The sequence below is a fragment of the Lactuca serriola genome, chromosome 1 (assembly GCF_051521515.1).
Source record: "Lactuca serriola cultivar US96UC23 chromosome 1, Lser_US96UC23_V15, whole genome shotgun sequence".
Lineage (NCBI taxonomy): Eukaryota > Viridiplantae > Streptophyta > Magnoliopsida > Asterales > Asteraceae > Lactuca > Lactuca serriola.
In genome coordinates this window covers 75,714,666-75,732,880 of record NC_136408.1, presented here as the reverse complement: position 1 = coordinate 75,732,880, position 18,215 = coordinate 75,714,666, and the positions used below count along the sequence as shown (strand labels likewise).

At 35.6% G+C, this 18,215-nt stretch overlaps 2 protein-coding genes across 2 annotated transcripts; one reads left to right on the top strand and one right to left on the bottom strand.

Moving 5' to 3' along the window:
- Window positions 1-1,482: 1,482 nt before the first annotated feature.
- On the top strand, window positions 1,483-4,287 carry LOC145092744 (Endomembrane protein 70 protein family). Its single transcript, XM_079030730.1, has 7 exons — window positions 1,483-1,798; window positions 2,008-2,048; window positions 2,126-2,720; window positions 2,820-2,951; window positions 3,038-3,194; window positions 3,266-3,750; window positions 3,891-4,287. The coding sequence occupies exons 1-7, from the start codon at window positions 1,551-1,553 to the stop codon at window positions 4,105-4,107; spliced, it is 1,875 nt and encodes a 624-aa protein (XP_078886856.1). The 5' UTR covers window positions 1,483-1,550; the 3' UTR covers window positions 4,108-4,287.
- A 1,474-nt stretch (window positions 4,288-5,761) lies between these two features.
- Window positions 5,762-6,996, bottom strand: LOC145092733 (cytochrome b-c1 complex subunit 9, mitochondrial-like). The gene is made up of 3 exons (XM_079030719.1): window positions 6,766-6,996; window positions 6,241-6,288; window positions 5,762-6,050 (listed from the first exon to the last, which is right to left on the bottom strand). The coding sequence occupies exons 1-3, from the start codon at window positions 6,880-6,882 to the stop codon at window positions 6,003-6,005; spliced, it is 213 nt and encodes a 70-aa protein (XP_078886845.1). The 5' UTR covers window positions 6,883-6,996; the 3' UTR covers window positions 5,762-6,002.
- Between the last annotated feature and the right edge of the window lie 11,219 nt (window positions 6,997-18,215).

Here is an 18,215-nt window from a genome sequence, read left to right as displayed (position 1 = left end):
CTATCATATTATTTTAATCAAATGACAGTAAAAGTTTTGTTTGGTATTTGCATGGTTTGTTTGTTAAAAGTTTTGAAATTACAAGGGTTATCTGGGAAATTTTTTAAATTTAAGGACTACATATCAGATTTCTAAAACAATAAGGACCATTTATGAAGTTTTGTCATAATAGAATGATATTCATTCAAAGCCTTTATAATAATATAAATAAATGTCATATAAAAAAGTGAATGATTAGACCAGAGAGAGTGAGGTCATGCTACCACATCAGTTTTTTAGTAACCATCTCATCGTCACGTCATTTTTGTCACAAAAGATGTATGATATATCACTTTTAAAGACGGGTCAAATTGATAAAAATAAAATAAAAAATAAATAAACATACATTTACATGCAAATTCAGTCATCTCTTGCTCATCTCTCTCACCATAACATTCAATGCCATTTGAAACTAAGAAGCTTGGCATGCCACCATCATGAACGGTGTAAGCCATCTAAACCATGCAAATACCAAACAAATATCACCCCACTTCCATACCATGTTTACACCATCTGGAGAGTTACTATTGGGCTATTGGCCTATATTTTTTCATTTTTTAATCAATTTTATAATATAGAGAATTCATTTTTAGAAAACAATTCTTAAGATGAGTTGTTGAATAGATAGGAGACTAGGAGTAGTTTTAGACCGGAGGGAGTGGTGTCATTGAAACTGTACTTCTTTCACTGTCACATATGCGTCATATCACTTTTTACCATACAAGTGTGGTTTCTTGTCATATTCAAGGAGTGGTGTCACACTTTTTTTAAGAATTTAATTAAATAAAACTTCATTTTTGATAAAAAAAAATATATAATTTTTCAATATTTCAAAATAAAAAAAAAAAAACATTACATTGCATTACTTAGGTTTATTTTATTATTATTTTTTAATGGATAAAATCTTTATTTTTTTAAAAAATATAATATTTCATTAATTAAAAATAAAAATGTCATACATTGATTAACTTAAAAAATAAACCTAAAAATTTAGAAAAGCAAATTAGAAATATAAAACCTACAACTTAAAAAAAAAGGATTAAAAATTTGAAAAAAAAAACAAGAAATTAGCTAGATTTGCATAACGTATTTTGTAAAAAAAATGGTAAGTATATATTATATATGGTAAGTTTAAAAAAAAAAGAATAATTTCAAACGCAAAGACAGTTAAAGAGCATCAACCAATCAAAAGTTACGGCAGTTTTTAGCCACACGGCGGCCTAAACCGTAGGAGACCGCACCAGGGGCAGTGTTCCATGTCTATGTAGCAAAACCACAGTTTTAAACCGCAGCCACTCCCTACAGCCTTACAGGCCGCCAAACACTTTTTACGCTAAAAACACACAAGAATGTTTAGGGACCGTTGTGATGTATAACCAAACTATAAGGGGGCTAAAGTTAAATTTTTGGAAACTGTAAACTTGTTTTCTCAAATTTGTCAATGATCAACATATCTGAAGCTGGTTGACCACTTCGAAGCATGTAGATCAGTGATATTTTACTCGAATTCCATGATCAGCTCCACAATTTTTCTTGAAACCTTTTTCGGTTTTGTTGATTTCCCTCGAAAATCTTGTTCCCCATCATCTATTATGACTCATGGTCACACATCCACCCTAATTGGTTTTTTCTTGCTGCTATTGACAACCCTAGACCTCTTCGTTTCCCCAATTACAGCTTCATCGTTTGATCATCGGTACAATGTAGGAGATACTGTACCCTTATTTGTCAACATAGTTGGCCCCTTGAACAATCCCAGGTTAGTAATTGCTGTATTTAAAATTTCTCTTTACTCCGATTGAGAAATGCTATATGTAGAATCAATGTTAGTATACTTTCGTGCTTAAATTGACATTCCCAGTATAAACCCTAGAAAAGGTTAATCTGATATTCCCAGTATATCCAATTTAGATTATTTTTTTTTAATTCAAGTTCTTTTCAAGATTGTTTCCTTGATATCTCTTGCAGTGAAACATACCAATATTACGATTTGCCATTCTGCTCTCCAGGTACCATTAGATCGAATCTTTTTCAATCTTTTTACTTCTTCAAACTTCAATCCATAATTTCTTTAATTATCTTGCAGATGAAGTGATCCCAAAGAAGGAAACTTTAGGGGAAGTTTTAAACGGAGATAGATTGAGCAACACCTTATACACCTTAAACTTCCGAGAAGATAAATCTGACAAAATCCTATGTGAAAAGAAGCTTAAAAAAGACGATATAACAAGATTCATACACGCAATCAGTAACGAATTCTACTTCCAGATGTACTACGACAATCTTCCACTATGGGGATTCACTGGAAAAACAGAAGCTGATAGCTGGACAGGTGGCAATAACAAAAACGGGCCCACATATTACGTGTTCAAACACCTACAATTCGATGCTCTTTACAATGATGATCAAGTCATAGAAATACGTGCGTTTAGTGATCCAAATCATGCTGTAGATATCACTGACAAAACCGAAATCGACATTACATTTACTTACTCAATATCATGGAATTCGACTTCAATTGATTACAAAAACAGGATGAACAAGTATTCAAGAGCTTCATTGTTGCCCACACAACGACAAATCCATTGGTTTTCTTTCGTTAATTCTGTAGTCATCATTGTGCTTCTTATGGGGCTCCTTATAACACTCTTCATGCGTCATCTGAAGAACGATTTAAAGAAGTAATGATAACTTCATCTCTTCAGTCTTCCGTCTCCACTCTTCATTCAAATTAAACCACTTTCGAGTCTTTCTTCTTCATTTTCTTTCTTTAATTGCAGATATTCTAGTGGAGATGAAGAACAAGATAAAGAAGTGGGGTGGAAGTATGTTCATAGTGACGTGTTCAGATGTCCTCAACGAATGGCGTTGTTTTGTGCTGTTTTGGGAACTGGGACACAATTATTCACCATGTATGAACATATTAAGTTATTAACTCAAGATTACTTCATTTTTTATTTAAATTAAGCCAATAATGTTTATGTTTTTTTGTAAACAGTGTTTGTTTCTTATTCCTTTTGGCATTTTTTGGAGTCATATATCCATATAACAGAGGAATCATTTCAACTTCTCTTGTGGTGTTTTTTATACTTACATCTCCAATAGCTGGATACACTTCTGCTTCATTTTTTAGTCAATTCTCAGAGACTGGATGGGTAAGTAACAAGTTACCATATTTTATGTTGACTTTCAAGGTCAATTTTGACTAAAAGTTGACTTTTTGCAGGAAAGATGTGCTCTTTTATCTGGGATTCTCTACACCGGGCCACTTTCTATCACCATGTTTCTTCTCAATACAATTTCCATGTCAATTGGAGCTACTTCATCACTTCCATTTAGCACAATAATCATGATCATACTTTCATACACTTTGATTTCAGTTCCACTTCTTGCATTTGGTGGAATAATGGGATACCGATTTAGGTCAAAGTTTCAAGCACCTTCAGCTACAAAGATATCCCCAAGGGAGATTCCTTTGTTGACTTGGTATAGAAAGACTCATGGTCAAATGTTGATTTCGGGTCTTTTACCATTTAGTGCAATTGTTCTTGAGTTGCATAACTTGTATGCAACTATTTGGAGCTATAAAATCTTGACTCTTCCTAGTATTTTGTTTATAACTTTTCTTCTTCTTCTTGTTCTTGTATCACTTTTGAGTGTTGGAATGACCTACATTCAACTAACAGTAGAAGATCATCAATGGTGGTGGAGGTATATGTTTTGTATCTACTCATAGAATTCACATGAATTGTGTTGACTTTAAAAGTCAACATAGTTTGCTACATTTCGATAATGGTTGTTAAATCTTGATATTGAATTAACTAAATTCAAATTTTGGGCTTGTGAAACAGGTCTGTTTTTCGTGGGGGATCGGTTGCTATCTTTATGTTTGGGTATTGTGTCTACTACTATTTAAAGTCAAACATGAATGGGTTCATGCAGTCAACGGTTTTTTTCTGCTACAATTTCCTATTTTGCTATGCGTTCTTCCTGATGCTTGCTACAATCAGTTTTCAGTCATCGTGGATCTTTGTGCAGCATATTTACAATGCTATTAAAAGTGAATGAACTTTCATTGTCTTTATCTTTACAACATGAACCCTTATTTATTTTATTTTTTTCTGATCTTCCATTGAATTTTGTAAACGTAGGCCATGAGATTGTGTATTGAGTATACACATTGTCTCTATATCTAAGTTTTGGACTTTTGGTTAATGAAATGAAAATCATAATGTCAAAGTTAGGTTATGATAGTATTGTGCAAATGTAATTTTAGTTTTTAGAACTTAGAAAGGACTTTGACTTTAGCCTAATGGCACTTGGAAATGTCGAAGATATTGTTGGCATATCCAGGTACATTGGTTTTTGTTCGAAAAAAATATCAAAGTATATTGTTGACAATGAACTGATTGAAGTCTTTAGTGAACATGGAACTACCAATTTACAAACTTATTTTGTGAAACCATCTAAGTTTAATAACATAGAAACTGTAGAACTTGATGCCCTCACTCCACCAAAATTGAGCAGAATAATGGGTCATAACTCATAAAATGAGCATGGGTGGTGTTCATCTTGGCCAACAAATTTGTTATTAGAATGGGGTGAGAAATGTTGAGTTGTGGAGTCTGATCTTCCATTTGATCTCATTGTGGCTACAGAGACTAAGCATTAAAGAAGAGTGTTGCTCTTTCAGCCACAAAAGTTGAGTTCATGGCTCTAGTAGAAGCAATCAAGGAGCTTATTTGATTGTAGAACATCCTATCAGAAACAAGAAGATCATGTCATGCATTGTGATAACCACTGTGTTGTTCACCTCGCGGAGAATCCAGGATTTCACAATAAAAAGAAACACATGCATAGGAGGTGTTGCTTTATCATAGAATTGATAAGTGATGGTATTTTGAGCTTCAAGATCTTTGATACTAAGAATCCAGTAGACATGTGTTACCAATGTTGTGATAGCGATGACAAGAAAGTTGAAGTTATGAATGGCTTCAACTAGCCTTCCAGATACACGAAGAGAATACATTGGCCAGAGAGATGGGTGTTACTTAGTTCAAGTTTGGATGTCAGTGGATTGGTTTATCAACCTCAAAGTGTGAGATTATGAAGTTGTGGAGTGGGATCAAGACTACAGGGCAGATGTGGAGTGACTATAGAGTAAGCATACGAGATAGACTGAGGGCAGTTATAGGAATTTCAGAGTAGGTCAGGTTATCCAGCATATCATAATTGTGGTGCTTAATGAGAAAGGATGCATTGTCCTACATGTCGCAACTACAGTATTCAAGCAATGAGCTAGATGAGTCGGTGATGTTTCGTAGCCCTAACCTATGACAAATTTTTGGTTAACTCGTCTATATAAATAGATTTCCTTAGTATAGATGTAACCCTAAGCATAAATCGTTTGTTTTGAAGACTAAATAAATAGTTTATGCGTATAGTGAAGCAAAGTGGGTTGGATATGGTGCTGAAGGAGATGAAGGTTGACATAATAAGTTCTTTGAGGTACTTGACAATGATGAATTTGATAGTCACTTTCACATTAATGATGATTGTGGGAGTCGAAGGAAGAAACATCAAAGCAGGGATCATGATTTTCTTGTTTTAGATGGACCTTAATGCTGTGTAATGCACTAATGCTAATGACAATAATTATTCTTTTATGTGATTATGTTCATTTAATTGTTTGGTTAAAAGTTAAAACTTAAACAAACAAACACAAACAAGCCCTTTCATGTCCATTTACATTCCCTATTAGAAAACCATATTGAGAAAAATGCAACACTTGATGAATTTGATAGAACAATCTCTCACAACATCAACCAAAATAAGCTTTTATGCAGAGTTGATGAACCTAAATAATACTTATTAAAAAAAAAAGATTCAAATGATTTGATCCTTTTAAGATCCCAAAAAGTTGACAAAACAATCACAGAAAGTGATTAAGTCGTATGCTAGTTTCATTCGGTTGGTCTCTGTCCCAAAACAGGAATGTCCTCATATCGCTTCTGCATAATGATAACAATGTATTAGATATACATATTACATACACATACATACATCTATATATGCACCATATGTACATATGATCATGTGTATATGTGTGCATACATGTCTATGTGTGGAATTTGGACCATTTTGCATTTGAAAAAACAAAACAAAATACAGAAAGTCAACCAAGAAAGAACTGGGCATTACCCCAACATTGTTGTTCTCCCAGAGTTTATGAACTCCATAGTCCACTGCCTGAAACATGTAAATCCACATAACTAAATCAGTCAAGTATATAAAATAACAAATGATTAGATACAATTATACAAACAACCTACACTAAAACTCAGTAAAAAGAACTTGAACATGTAATTAGACCCATTGATTCAACCAAGTTTTTCTTGCAGAAAATAAAGATCGTATTGATGTGGTTAATGGTTTCTCCAATGTCTGGTGATAATTTTACACTCTGTATTAACATTTTTCAAAAATCAAAATCGTAACCATACACTATTTCCTCAATCGTAGGATTCTTAAGAGAAAAATTCATTAATTTGATATGGAGGACGATTCTGTACATCTCCAAAAGAACGATGGCAAATCAGATTCAGGATTCGATTATTAGACACAATCAGCCGTATGGATATATGAAGAATCAAAACTAGTAGCAGGAAATGAAATTAAGATATATGTAAAACAAACAAAAACATAAGGAGAGATCGGAACCCTAACACGTTCACCGATGAAAGCGCCGGCGATGACGAACGTGACATAGACGGAGTTACGGCGCATAAGGACTTTGTATAGCCCTTCGAAGAGACCTCCGCTTCTGCGAGCTGCCGAATTCATGGCGATGGCGTTCTCCTTCTCTCACGCTTGTTGACGAAATGGGGGAGAAATGCTGTTTCGCCTTTTGATCAGAATGGCGATGGCTCTCGTTGTTCTCTACTTTTTAGTTTTACTTTTTTACGATTATTTTTGAATGATTAAATCATTGAGTCGTATAACTATTTCGGAAGTTTTTACAAAATATAATCTATTTTTTTATTTTTTTTTACAAAATAACCACATATTTCGGAATGGATCGTTCCGCAACGTATTTTGGATTATTTTTTGGGTGGTCAGACCCATTTCATTGGATCCGGAATGCATACTCCGGATCAACCGTATATGTTCCGATCGGAATTTTGAATTTCAAAATCCGGAATATATTTTAAAGCGGCGACTTCATTCCGAAAAGACGTATTCCGATTTTGACGTTCCGACTCGATTCTGACACGCAACTCCGATCTCCAACTTGGAAGACGAGTACTACGACCCCATTATTTTACTGGTACGTTCTTCATTTTCTCTTTACATAATTTCCTTGTTTGTTTAAGATGCTTATTTTTCTATTGTTACTGTTCTGGAATTTGTATAACACATCCAGAATGAACTGAAAACGTTCCAGAGTTTAAATTAAAGATGTCATTGTTGTAGGACCAACTGAAAAGTAGTTTAGATGTTTAGGTATTGTTGATTTACATCAAAATGTCGAGTTCCAGATCTTAAAAGTTCAATCCATAAGTCTCATGAATGCGAGGAAGTGTTCCGGAACACGATGAACTCGTCCGGAACATGAGGAACAGGTTCGGAACTGATCCAGAATATTGGTCATTTCCGTTTCGGAATGAAGTGATAACATCTTTTTTATTTGTGTAACACGACATGGTTTTTGATGCATCAATTACACTCTCGTGTAAACCTAAAATCGGTGGGCAAATTCTTGCTGCATTCAGAGACAAACCCGAATGCGAGACTATGTTCCGGAATACATGTTTTGGAAGATGGTTAGACATTCCTAATGTAGATAGGGATCATTTTCTTCTACATTACATCTTTTGCCACGAAGTCTTCACTGGCCCCCGAAGCCAAGTATAGGAAATAGTTTTTGAGATTGGGGATTACGAGTTGTCTTTCGGGAAGAAAGAATTTTGTCTCATCATCAGCCTTCGGTTTGGTGACTATTTTCCTGTTTCTGCATCCGGTGCCGCCTTCCGTTCCCATGTCTTTCCTATGGTCCCGAATAATATATCGGTTAAATTAGACGGTGTTATGAAGGTGTTAAAACATTTACTTAATGAGTTATCGAACGAGGATGCAGTACGTGTATGTCTTCTATACTTGTTAGAGGAAGGTTTCAATGGACGGTTGGCTAAATAGCCTATTACAAAAGAGTATTTCGTTTTGCTATCCAAGCTTGATGAATTAATTCAACAAGTATAATGTCGTATAATTATTGATTATATTACTTATCGTTACTAATATTTTTTTAGAAATTCAATTGTTAACTAATTTTTTATGTGGCAGATATCATTGGGGGAGGATAATTTGAGATCAGTTGTACAAACAATTATTTACTATATTCAATAAGGTTGACAAGTTTATACATCTAAACGAACCGAAAGAGAACCAACCTCAAAAATTGACCTACACCCTACAAGGGTTTTTATACGCTTTTAAGGTAAGTATATGATGAAAATTTTATTATTTATTTTTGTCTGCTAACATTCTAACAATTTTATTTATTTATTTGCTAATATTTAGATATGGATTCTTAAGACTTTTCCAGTGAGCAGTTTATTTGGTACCCGACAACAGAGTATGATCCCTCGTGTTGTTGCATGGTCAAACTGAGGCCTTTAAAAGACTCCCTGCGACCAGTTTTTACAAATCGACGACATATGGTTACTTTATTATTTAAATATTTAGTTATTTTATAATTTATGTTTATTTATAATTTTATAATTTTGTTAGCGGGATAATAGACTCGTACATAAGTTATTAAGTTGGAGCCGACAGAAGATGAGATGTGTGCTGAATGGTGGATAGTTAGCTCGACATGGATTAATGGCCCTGATTTTCCCGACACTGAAGTTCACAGGGCACCTTCCCTAACACCATCACCCAAAAACTCCCCTACCCATGAGCCTCGAGAAAAGAAGACACGAATAGCTGATCCATCTCACCTGCCGCCAACACCACTGTCGGTCGTTAACCCATCAACTGACAAGGACCAAATTCTTAGTGACTTGCAAAACAAGGTCCGTCAATTGAAAAATGAGGCCTGTGAATGTCGCGAGTAATTGATCAGGTCTCGGGATGAGCATTTAGCAGAGCATGACGCTACTTTAGCCATGGTTCTAAAACTTATCAATAAGACTCCCGAAGAAGATGATGGTATCTCAAAGGGGACGGACGTATATTTTTAATTATTTCATCGTTTATGGTCGTTATGTTTTTCATCATTTACAAGTATACATTATTGAACCATACATGGATACTATAATGACAATGACTTATGGGAGCATTATTATGCCTTAAGAACCCCCAAACAACCATTGAATGAAGGCCTTGAGCAGTCATCGCCGGTTATTCAATCGTTGGATGTAAAAGAGATTTCGTGGGATGAATACAAAACACCTTCGCCGGTACCTCTTAGGCGTTCTAAGCACCAAAAAGTTATGTCCATATGGTATAAGTCGTCATGGATACACATGAAGAGGAAAGGTGTTACATGGTAACAACCAACATCGTTGGACAATCTTTTAGAGCCTACCGTATACGGTGTATATAAAGAACGGGATGGTTCATTGTTGTTAGGTCACAACTATTTGACAGGTTTTGCTACGCTTGAGTTTTGGACATAGTTATATGTGGGTAGTCTTGGAGGATGGTTGTCATGTGATGTAAGTAATATAATTATTTGCTCATTACATATTGCGCTTCTAATAACAATACTTACTTTATAGCAAAAAAAATGGTAGTACATCATGATGTGGATCTTATTGTTGTTAGAGTGTAGAGCGGATGATGCTCTGTAGATAGTTTTGCCTTAAGCTTTCAACACTGATATATTTGACTGGAGTGACATGAATGACAGATCCGTTTACCCAGCATGGGCAGAGTCTAATACAGTATAATTTTGTTTGGATTACATTACCTGAGTATTTATCTACTGGTTAATTATTTTTAACCTTTTTTGTAGCTTTACATCCAAATCAATATACCACATGATAATTGGTTTTTGGGTGCTTAGGATTTGAAGACATTCAAAATGACTATATACGATAGTCATTGGAACAATGGCTATTGTTCGGGAAATGAGGATCGGTTTATAGGTATGAGAGTCTGCATCCACAAACTACTAGTAGGAGTCAACTACTGGGGTCCCAGACCAACTGAGACTACTAGAAAAACAGCCTTTTACGACGCTCATTGCGCGTCGTAAAAGGCTCAGACGACGCGCAAATGCGTGTCAATGAAGGCCCTGTCATAAAGATAGACGACGCGCATTTACGACGCGCGTTTACGACACGCAATGCGTATCAAGGAAGGCCCTGTCATAAATGAAGAAGACATGCTTTCGCGTGTCGTAACCTTACAACGTGCGTGTTAAGGACACGCAATGTGTATCAAGAAAGCCCCTGTCAAGAAAGGTCATGTCATAAATGAAGATGACACACATTTTTGCGTATCATAATTTTAAATGTTTAAAAAAAATATTATTTATAGATTTACTAATTTTCAAATTAAATAATACTTTAAAAATCTCATAATACAAAATAAAATACAATAAATAACAAAGATAATTCATTTAACCAATATGTCAAATACAAATAATTATTCCAAAAGTGAGTAAATGTTATAAAAAATGAACTCATTTATATACAATTGCATTATCTAGCTTACTATGTGCCAACAACTCTCTGTGTGTTTACTTTTGCTTGAGTCTTGTTTCCTCCAAAGCTTCTAGCCATGCCAAAATATGATATCTTGAGTCTCGTTTCAAGAACCAAAATCACCTTCAATCACCCAATTAAACTCTAATGTTGGTAGACTGAGAGTTCCAGAATCAAGTTTACATTAACTTGTGCATTTGTGTTAACATCTTTAGCACAAGAACCAAAAAGAAGGGTGTTTCTTGATTGTTCAACATTACTATGTGCAGGGCACACAGTGCATAGTATTGCAGTTCTTTCATTGTCTCCAAGAGAGTTTTGTAGTATGCGTGTTAGCTTTGAGTTAATTGTTAAGGCACATGCCCAATTCCTCCTTTACTGCATCCAAATCATAAAACTTGTCAAACAGACATACAAATTGATTTCTCAAGCTCGAAGTTACTATGCTACACCCTTTGGGGGTAATTGTGTCATTTCTACAAAAAGATTACTTTTCAAACAAACCCTAGATGACCCATACAGACCACTACATAAGACCAGTGGGACCAACTTTGTTATGGCTTAGAGGCACTTTTGTCATGAGCTCCATCATAAAATTCCACACATCAAGGCTATATATAATATTATAATTCAATTTCCCTATAACAATAAGCAATTAAAGATTATAATCATTATATTACCTGAGTACTTTCATAGGAGTAAAATTAGATTCCCATAAATGGCTCATAACAGCTCCTTTCCATGTTGCCCTGAATTTTGTAAGCCATTCTGATTTATGGTCAACTTCTGAGGTAAATCCAGTAGGTCCCACCAAAACAAGATGTTGTACATGCTCAGGATGCTTCATTTTGGTAAAAGTGTGAAATCATTAGATTAATGTAATTTAGATTTGAGACATGAAAGTTGTTTTTGTAATATTTATCATCAGGAGAGTTGCCTTCAAGGCATATTTAGATACAACATATCCTCCAAAAGAATGCCCAAGCAAAATAAACTTATCAAGCTTTTTGGCTTTTCTCCATTCCTCACGGGAATCAATGAACCAATCCTCAGTTTCTGCATTATCATTCAGAGATACAAGGCGATGTGCTTTTCTTGCTGCTTGTTGGTCGCTTTTTACCCTTGCTCGACTGAATAACATGAGAAAAGTTGTAACAGTAAAAAAGATATATTAAAAAAGTAAAAACTTCAACTGAAATAAATACATACCTGTTCTTTCTTTGAAAGCAACTCACTGTTTGTGACATGAGACTTCAACATAAAATCTATCAGCTTTATGACAACATCTTACTGTTTGCAGAACAGACATAATATTTTATTAAAGTAATCTAAAAAACAAATTGTGAAAGAAAGATATAAAAACTAAACAAACCTTCTTTGCAGAAGTCTTGCCAATTGGCATGTCAAACAAATCACAAAATTCCAAAAGCATCTCTTTATTATACTTGTCAAGCGTTTCTTTCACTTTCAGTTTTTGCTTTTCCTGTAACAATAAATATATTTGATTATTATTTATCATGCTTTATGATATTTTAATCGTATGCTATTTAAGATGATATGATATTTTATAAATGAAATGTATCTTACATCACTCTCTTGCCAGACGAAGCCAGAAAACTGCAAGATATTCATCTTGACCTGAATAGCCTGCAATTCAAACAAAGAATCCACTTTTAAAGAAAATAAACAGAAATAAAAAAAATCAAATTACACTTCATACTAAATGCCTTTAAATGCAACATATGATGACCGACTTTAACTTATTACATACTTCATTTATCTTATTATAATTTGCACGATATAACTTTATGATTACTTTATATGATTTCATCATTTATAGAGAATTTTTCTTCTGATATACAGTCTTTGTACTTGTCTCAAACTACAAATTGATAATTGTTAAATATTTTGATAATAAAATCTTATTCACCCTCAAATCTTCACATTTACAATTAGGGTCTTTTATTTAGGTACAATGTTGTAATAAGAGGAATTACCTGTTTGCCCTTGTCCCACTTTTCTTTTTGTGGTCTCGTATTTTCTTGTTAGATCAAGAAAATCAGGTTAATTGATATGATTTATATATATAGGAGATGAGTTTTATGACGCCCCAAAAGAATTCCAAGACTACCCTTGTACAAAAGATGATGAAAAAACCTTACAAAGGGAAAATCTTGATAAAAAGGTAGAAACTTTAGAAAATGAAACAAGTGAAGAAATTCATACCCCTCCACCTTATAAGAGAAGAAAACTAACAAATTCAGCAGGAATTGATGTTGAGGTGAATATTTACAGAGACATAAGTAACGGAAGAACCGTAATTACCAAAATGCCCTCGTTAATTGATTGTGATGAAACAGCTGAACCCAGTGAGTCAAGAGACGTGTTTCTTTTATTCAAGTTTAACAACCATGATCTCCCTTTTGAGTTAAAGGAAATAATCGTATTAGATTTAAGATTATTGAATCTTCTAGAAGCTGGACTTCCATCTTGGGTAATTTTCTCCCAATCTTACCCTGTTTTTTGCCATATTTATCGACCATGGATGTGCCCTTTAGCAAGAGCTCTATATGTCATCATCTCCATTGTTACAGTTGTCATTGGTTTCTATAATCTTTACAAAAATGTCCCTGTGCTTAAAGCAACTGCTTCACGATTATGTGGGCCAGTTTTTGATTGGATTGAAACGTGGGAAATGGTGTCGAGGATTAAGTATTTAGGGACGATGCTTTTTTTTGCATAATTCCGAAAAAGCCCTTGTATGGTTGTACCTAAATAAAAGATGAGAAACACAACATATTGAACTCACCCAAGTTGATCCATTGCAATCACCCTGAAATGTTTTGTGAGAGCATCAAAATTTCTGAAGAAGAAGCCCTAAGCGGCTACATATCCATGAACCATAACAAGAGTTGGTGAATCCTCCTTGCTGTTGAAGGTGAAAGTGTTGATAAATCTTGGTTCATTGTTGGAAGAACGAAACCTGAGATGCATAGAGAGTAGATGCATATAGTGTGTGCGACTGTTAACAAATTATCAGAATGGGATCGAGAAGCAGAAAAGTACGGGGGGAGGATCTCGCACCTAAGAAATCAAACAAGAATGAGAATAAGGGAGAAGGAACGAAGAATACCTGAGATGCATAGAGAGTAGAAGTGGGGATCGTGGAATGAAGAGGAGATCGCAGTCTCCTCCACAGGGATGTGAACGAACCCTAACAAATCAACTCCGAAAATATAGGCATCTTTCACTTCGATCGATTGAAGATAATGAAATCGACTGGAGACATTGAAGCGAACGATTGAAGATAGTTGAAGAGATAAGAGTATAACAATATCAAGAAATATTACCTAAAACTTTGAATCAATAATGTCATGAAGTCGAACCGGATGGTGAAGAAGGTGTGACTACATCCAAGTTCTCATCGACTGAATCAATTAGGGATTTAAATCTGGGTTTTTTTTCTATTGGGCATTTTAGGGATGATGTGCTAGGGTTTTTCCAGGATGATGATTTAGGTAGGGTTCAAAATCGAATTGAAATATCGGGGCTTTATATGAATGAATGAAATATGAAACAGCGATTTGATTTTCATGTTGAATATTTTGTGAATGAATAAGAAGATGATTATGGTGAAAGAGAAGGGTGGAGAGAAAGGTAGGAGAAAAGTAGCAAGCATGGATCGATTTCATGAGGGTTGGCCCACTCATCATTGTTATCTTCCATCCCTAAAGTCACCGGCATGGTGTCTTTTTTCTTTGGAGCCATCGCCGCTGCCATATTCTATGCCTTAAGCCACCATCGCTGCGAAGATCAGTGAGATGAGACAACATTTGTTACAGCCATGGGAGATCTCTACGAAATCGCAGGTTGGGTTTTAGGTTAGAGATAGGGGGGGGGGGGGGGAAGACGAAGACCCTAGGCTTCTTTCTTGCTAATTGGAAGAGGAGGCGGGGTTTTAATTTTTGAGATTTCATTTCCCGCTTGAAACGCGTGTTTCATTAAAAAAAACATAAAGCGACACACTTACATGACGCACATCTTATGAAAGGCATCCTCCGTATTTCTTTTTTTTTCTTTCCTGACACTAATTTTAGGGCGCGCACAAAAAGCGCGTCCTCTATCCTTCAAATTTTAGAAGAGATGACATTATTTTTGGGGCACACACTTTTGCGTATCGTAAATCACCGCGTGTCATTGTTTGCGTGTCATTAAAGGGCTTTTTTCTAGTAGTGTGATTTAATACCACTTGAGAGCTTCTAGATGACCCTTGAAAAGGCCCCAAACGTACCATAACAGATTGACAGTAGATGAGATTATGGGTGTTTTTTGTTGGTACCTGGAGGCATTGATCACCAGGAAATCGATTTTTATACAAGGTAAAACCACCGGTTGATGGGCTATGGTTTATCGATAATGACTAGCGAAATTTTTTTGGGGTACAAGAACAAATATAATTTGAACATTGTATTTGTAATATGACCTACAGACACATTGTAACACCCTATTTCGAAGCGTTTCCTAATTCGGGGTTGTGACCCGAAGATCATTTATCATAAGGCTATGGGCCCACTTTTTGTTTAATATGTATGGTATGTGGTATTTTGGGGAACTCACTAAGCTTTGTGCTTATAATTTTATAGTTATGGTTTCAGGTACTTCCGGTTCGAAATGGAAGGGACAAGCTTGATAACAGTGCATCCATCCATGTTTTCGCAACTTTATGATTTGGGGATTGTGCTATAATAACTATTTTTGTTATGATATACTTTTGAATGGTATAAAAGGATAAATGGTGTTTATGGATGATTTTAAAATGAAATTTTTACCTTCTAATTTTTGGGATATTTCAGTTGGTATTAGAGCCTTGGTTTGACGGATTCGGGCATACTCTTGGGTGTGTCTGAACTCAAATTGAGGGTTTGACAGATTTTTTAATAAAAATGAATGTTTTATAAAACAGATTTTCAAATAAAAGAAAGGGGGTGGTGCGTGCAATCAACCGAGCTCAAATAAGTTCTCCCAAAATACTCATACATGTTTTGTGTTATGCTTTGAACTGTGAACCTATGAATCACATGCTAGATTAGGGCTAAGGATCTCCTTAGGATTGCATGATAGAATGCTAGGAGATATGCCTTTATATGACTACTGTATGGGATTGTACAGATCAGCCAGTGATATGATGGCCTGATTAGGTTATGCTTGTTTCTGATTACTCGATACTCGAATGCTGCTTACTTTGTGCTTTTAGGAGTTCCCATTAACTTTAGCTAACTAGTAAGCGAATATGATAAATTACATATTATTAAGACTAGATAATTTTGGAAGGTTAGGTTTTAACTCTATTACGCAACTTTTGTCTGAGTCCAACTGTTGTAGTGTGAGACCTTTCATTTGAAGAATTATCTGGTGTCGGTGATATGTAATTATATTCGTGAGCTAGTTAGAGGGTGTTAGGGGGAGTTCCTTCTGCATCTGATGGCGGAGAGTAGTGTCGGGGTTCCCTAGGAAGAGATTTGGTGCTGGGAGCATTGTCTTATGGAGGGTTGTATGTATAGTTAAGGGAGTAACTTGGAGGATTCGGGCGATCCTTGAGAAAAGTACGAATATGTGTGGAAGGTAGTATTGGGCCCGTACTACTGAAATCACAAGATCCGTACTCGAATCAGGGAGCGTCACGAGGAATCTGAGAATCCCGTAGATGGTTGATAAGTGGAATTTTGATTAGAGGTTAAAGTTTGATGGGTTAATGATAAAATTTTAGGTTATGAGATGACAATTTGGTCTTGTTGTATAGGATGTCGATGTCTGGATGGGAAGCGGAGTCCTCTGAGATGGGTACAGACAGTGCAAAATTTTGTGATTGGGTCGCCACTGAGGTTTCACATATCTTACTGGAAGAGTTACCCGATATCATTGATCGGATCACGAAAAGAATGATGGACAAGTTTGAGGAGCGGACCACGATCTTGCGTGCTGAAAGAGGAGTTGATGAGGCTGCTAGTGAAGGAAATCTTGATGTGGAGGCACGACAAGGGAAGAGAAAGCGGACACACACTCAGGACGATTAGAAGGGGGTGGAGAGTTCAATTCAGCTGACACGGGTACTGGAAGTCAGGGGACCTATGGGATTTGTAACAAGTGTCGGGGAAGTCACAGGTTTGCTTGTCACAAGTTCAAGTGTTTCAAGTGTGGATAAAGAGGACATGTTCACTCAATACTCGAAGGATTATATATGTTTCCAGTGTCACCGATCGGTTCATTTCAAGTCCAACTGTCCTGGATGGGTGGTAGATGGGGTGCAGGCCCCAACACCTACCGTCCTACATGAGGTAAAGGTCGAGCCACAAGAAATCACTAGTACGTATTTTGAACCCAAAGTTTGTAATGATATTTATATCTAGAGTAAGTATGTTCTTGGACAGGGTTGTATCATCGAATAGGAAATCTTTTGTATGGTAGGATTGTTATAACCATATTAGAATTTCTACAATTTCAATGAGTTGGGGTTCAGTCCTCAAGGAGTTTCATGTTTCAGAGGTGTGTAGATCGTTCTTGATAGGATTAAAGTTGTGACATTGGAAAACTTCCAATAACCCCATCTAAGGTTCATGATTTCTTTATGATTGAATGAGTTGTCATTCAAAGAATTTTTATATGCCACATTGCATACCGGGAATCATGTTGGAAGGTAGCTGGATGAGCCAGTTGTAGGGATAAACTCAAGGGATGACAATTATTGTTAGCGTTACCCCAGGTGGGAATGATAGGGGTGCTTCGCTTGGAGGATCAACATTTGGATTGATTGTGTTGGTTTCAGTACCATAGGTCGGAAGGAGTTACAGAGTAAGTTCATGAGATTATTGTAACTCAAGTTGGTGAAGATCTATCACGATTGATAGGTGTAAAGGATTGTATAGAGCGGAAGTGTCAGATGAGTAACTGTCTAATTCATGTTTTCATAAATGCAAGTATGATACTCGCATCAGGAGCTTTTATGAAAAGATTTAGTGGAAAATGGTTGTTGTGACAACCCGATATTTCAACTCTTTGAAATGACCTAAATGGGTCAAGTATTGTAACCACTTTTGAGTAATAAAATTTACTTTCATAATAAAATGTACAAATAGTTCTATCTAAATTCCTTCTATGTTTAAATGTCTTTAAACCATGATCGTACGTAAAAAGAACGCCCAAATCCGACTTCATATATCGAAGTTATGATTTTTCCAAGTTCAGCTTAGCAACAGACAGCTAAAAACTCGAATCGGAGATCGAGCGACTTTTGGCTGGAATGACCTAAACGAGAATCGAAGGTCTCGACAATGGTATTTCAGCGGTAAAAAGTCTGGCAAAAACCGACATCAGATAAAGAAGTTATGAATTTTCAAAGAAATTCCTTAAACACGATGAGTTTAATATAAATAATAAAAATAATAATTTCGGAATTTGCCGACG

What these genes read in the sequence shown, in the direction of transcription:
- LOC145092744 (XM_079030730.1), top strand. Translation starts at nt 1,551, where the DNA reads ATGATCAGCTCCACAATTTTTCTTGAAACCTTTTTCGGTTTTGTTGAT. An exon ending in GGCCCCTTGAACAATCCCAG is followed by an intron (nt 1,799 to 2,007) that starts GTTAGTAATTGC and finishes TATCTCTTGCAG; the next exon opens with TGAAACATACCAATATTACG. An exon ending in TTTGCCATTCTGCTCTCCAG is followed by an intron (nt 2,049 to 2,125) that starts GTACCATTAGAT and finishes ATTATCTTGCAG; the next exon opens with ATGAAGTGATCCCAAAGAAG.
- LOC145092733 (XM_079030719.1), bottom strand. Translation starts at nt 6,882, where the DNA reads ATGAATTCGGCAGCTCGCAGAAGCGGAGGTCTCTTCGAAGGGCTATAC. An exon ending in GCGCTTTCATCGGTGAACGT is followed by an intron (nt 6,289 to 6,765) that starts GTTAGGGTTCCG and finishes TACATGTTTCAG; the next exon opens with GCAGTGGACTATGGAGTTCA. An exon ending in GGGAGAACAACAATGTTGGG is followed by an intron (nt 6,051 to 6,240) that starts GTAATGCCCAGT and finishes ATCATTATGCAG; the next exon opens with AAGCGATATGAGGACATTCC.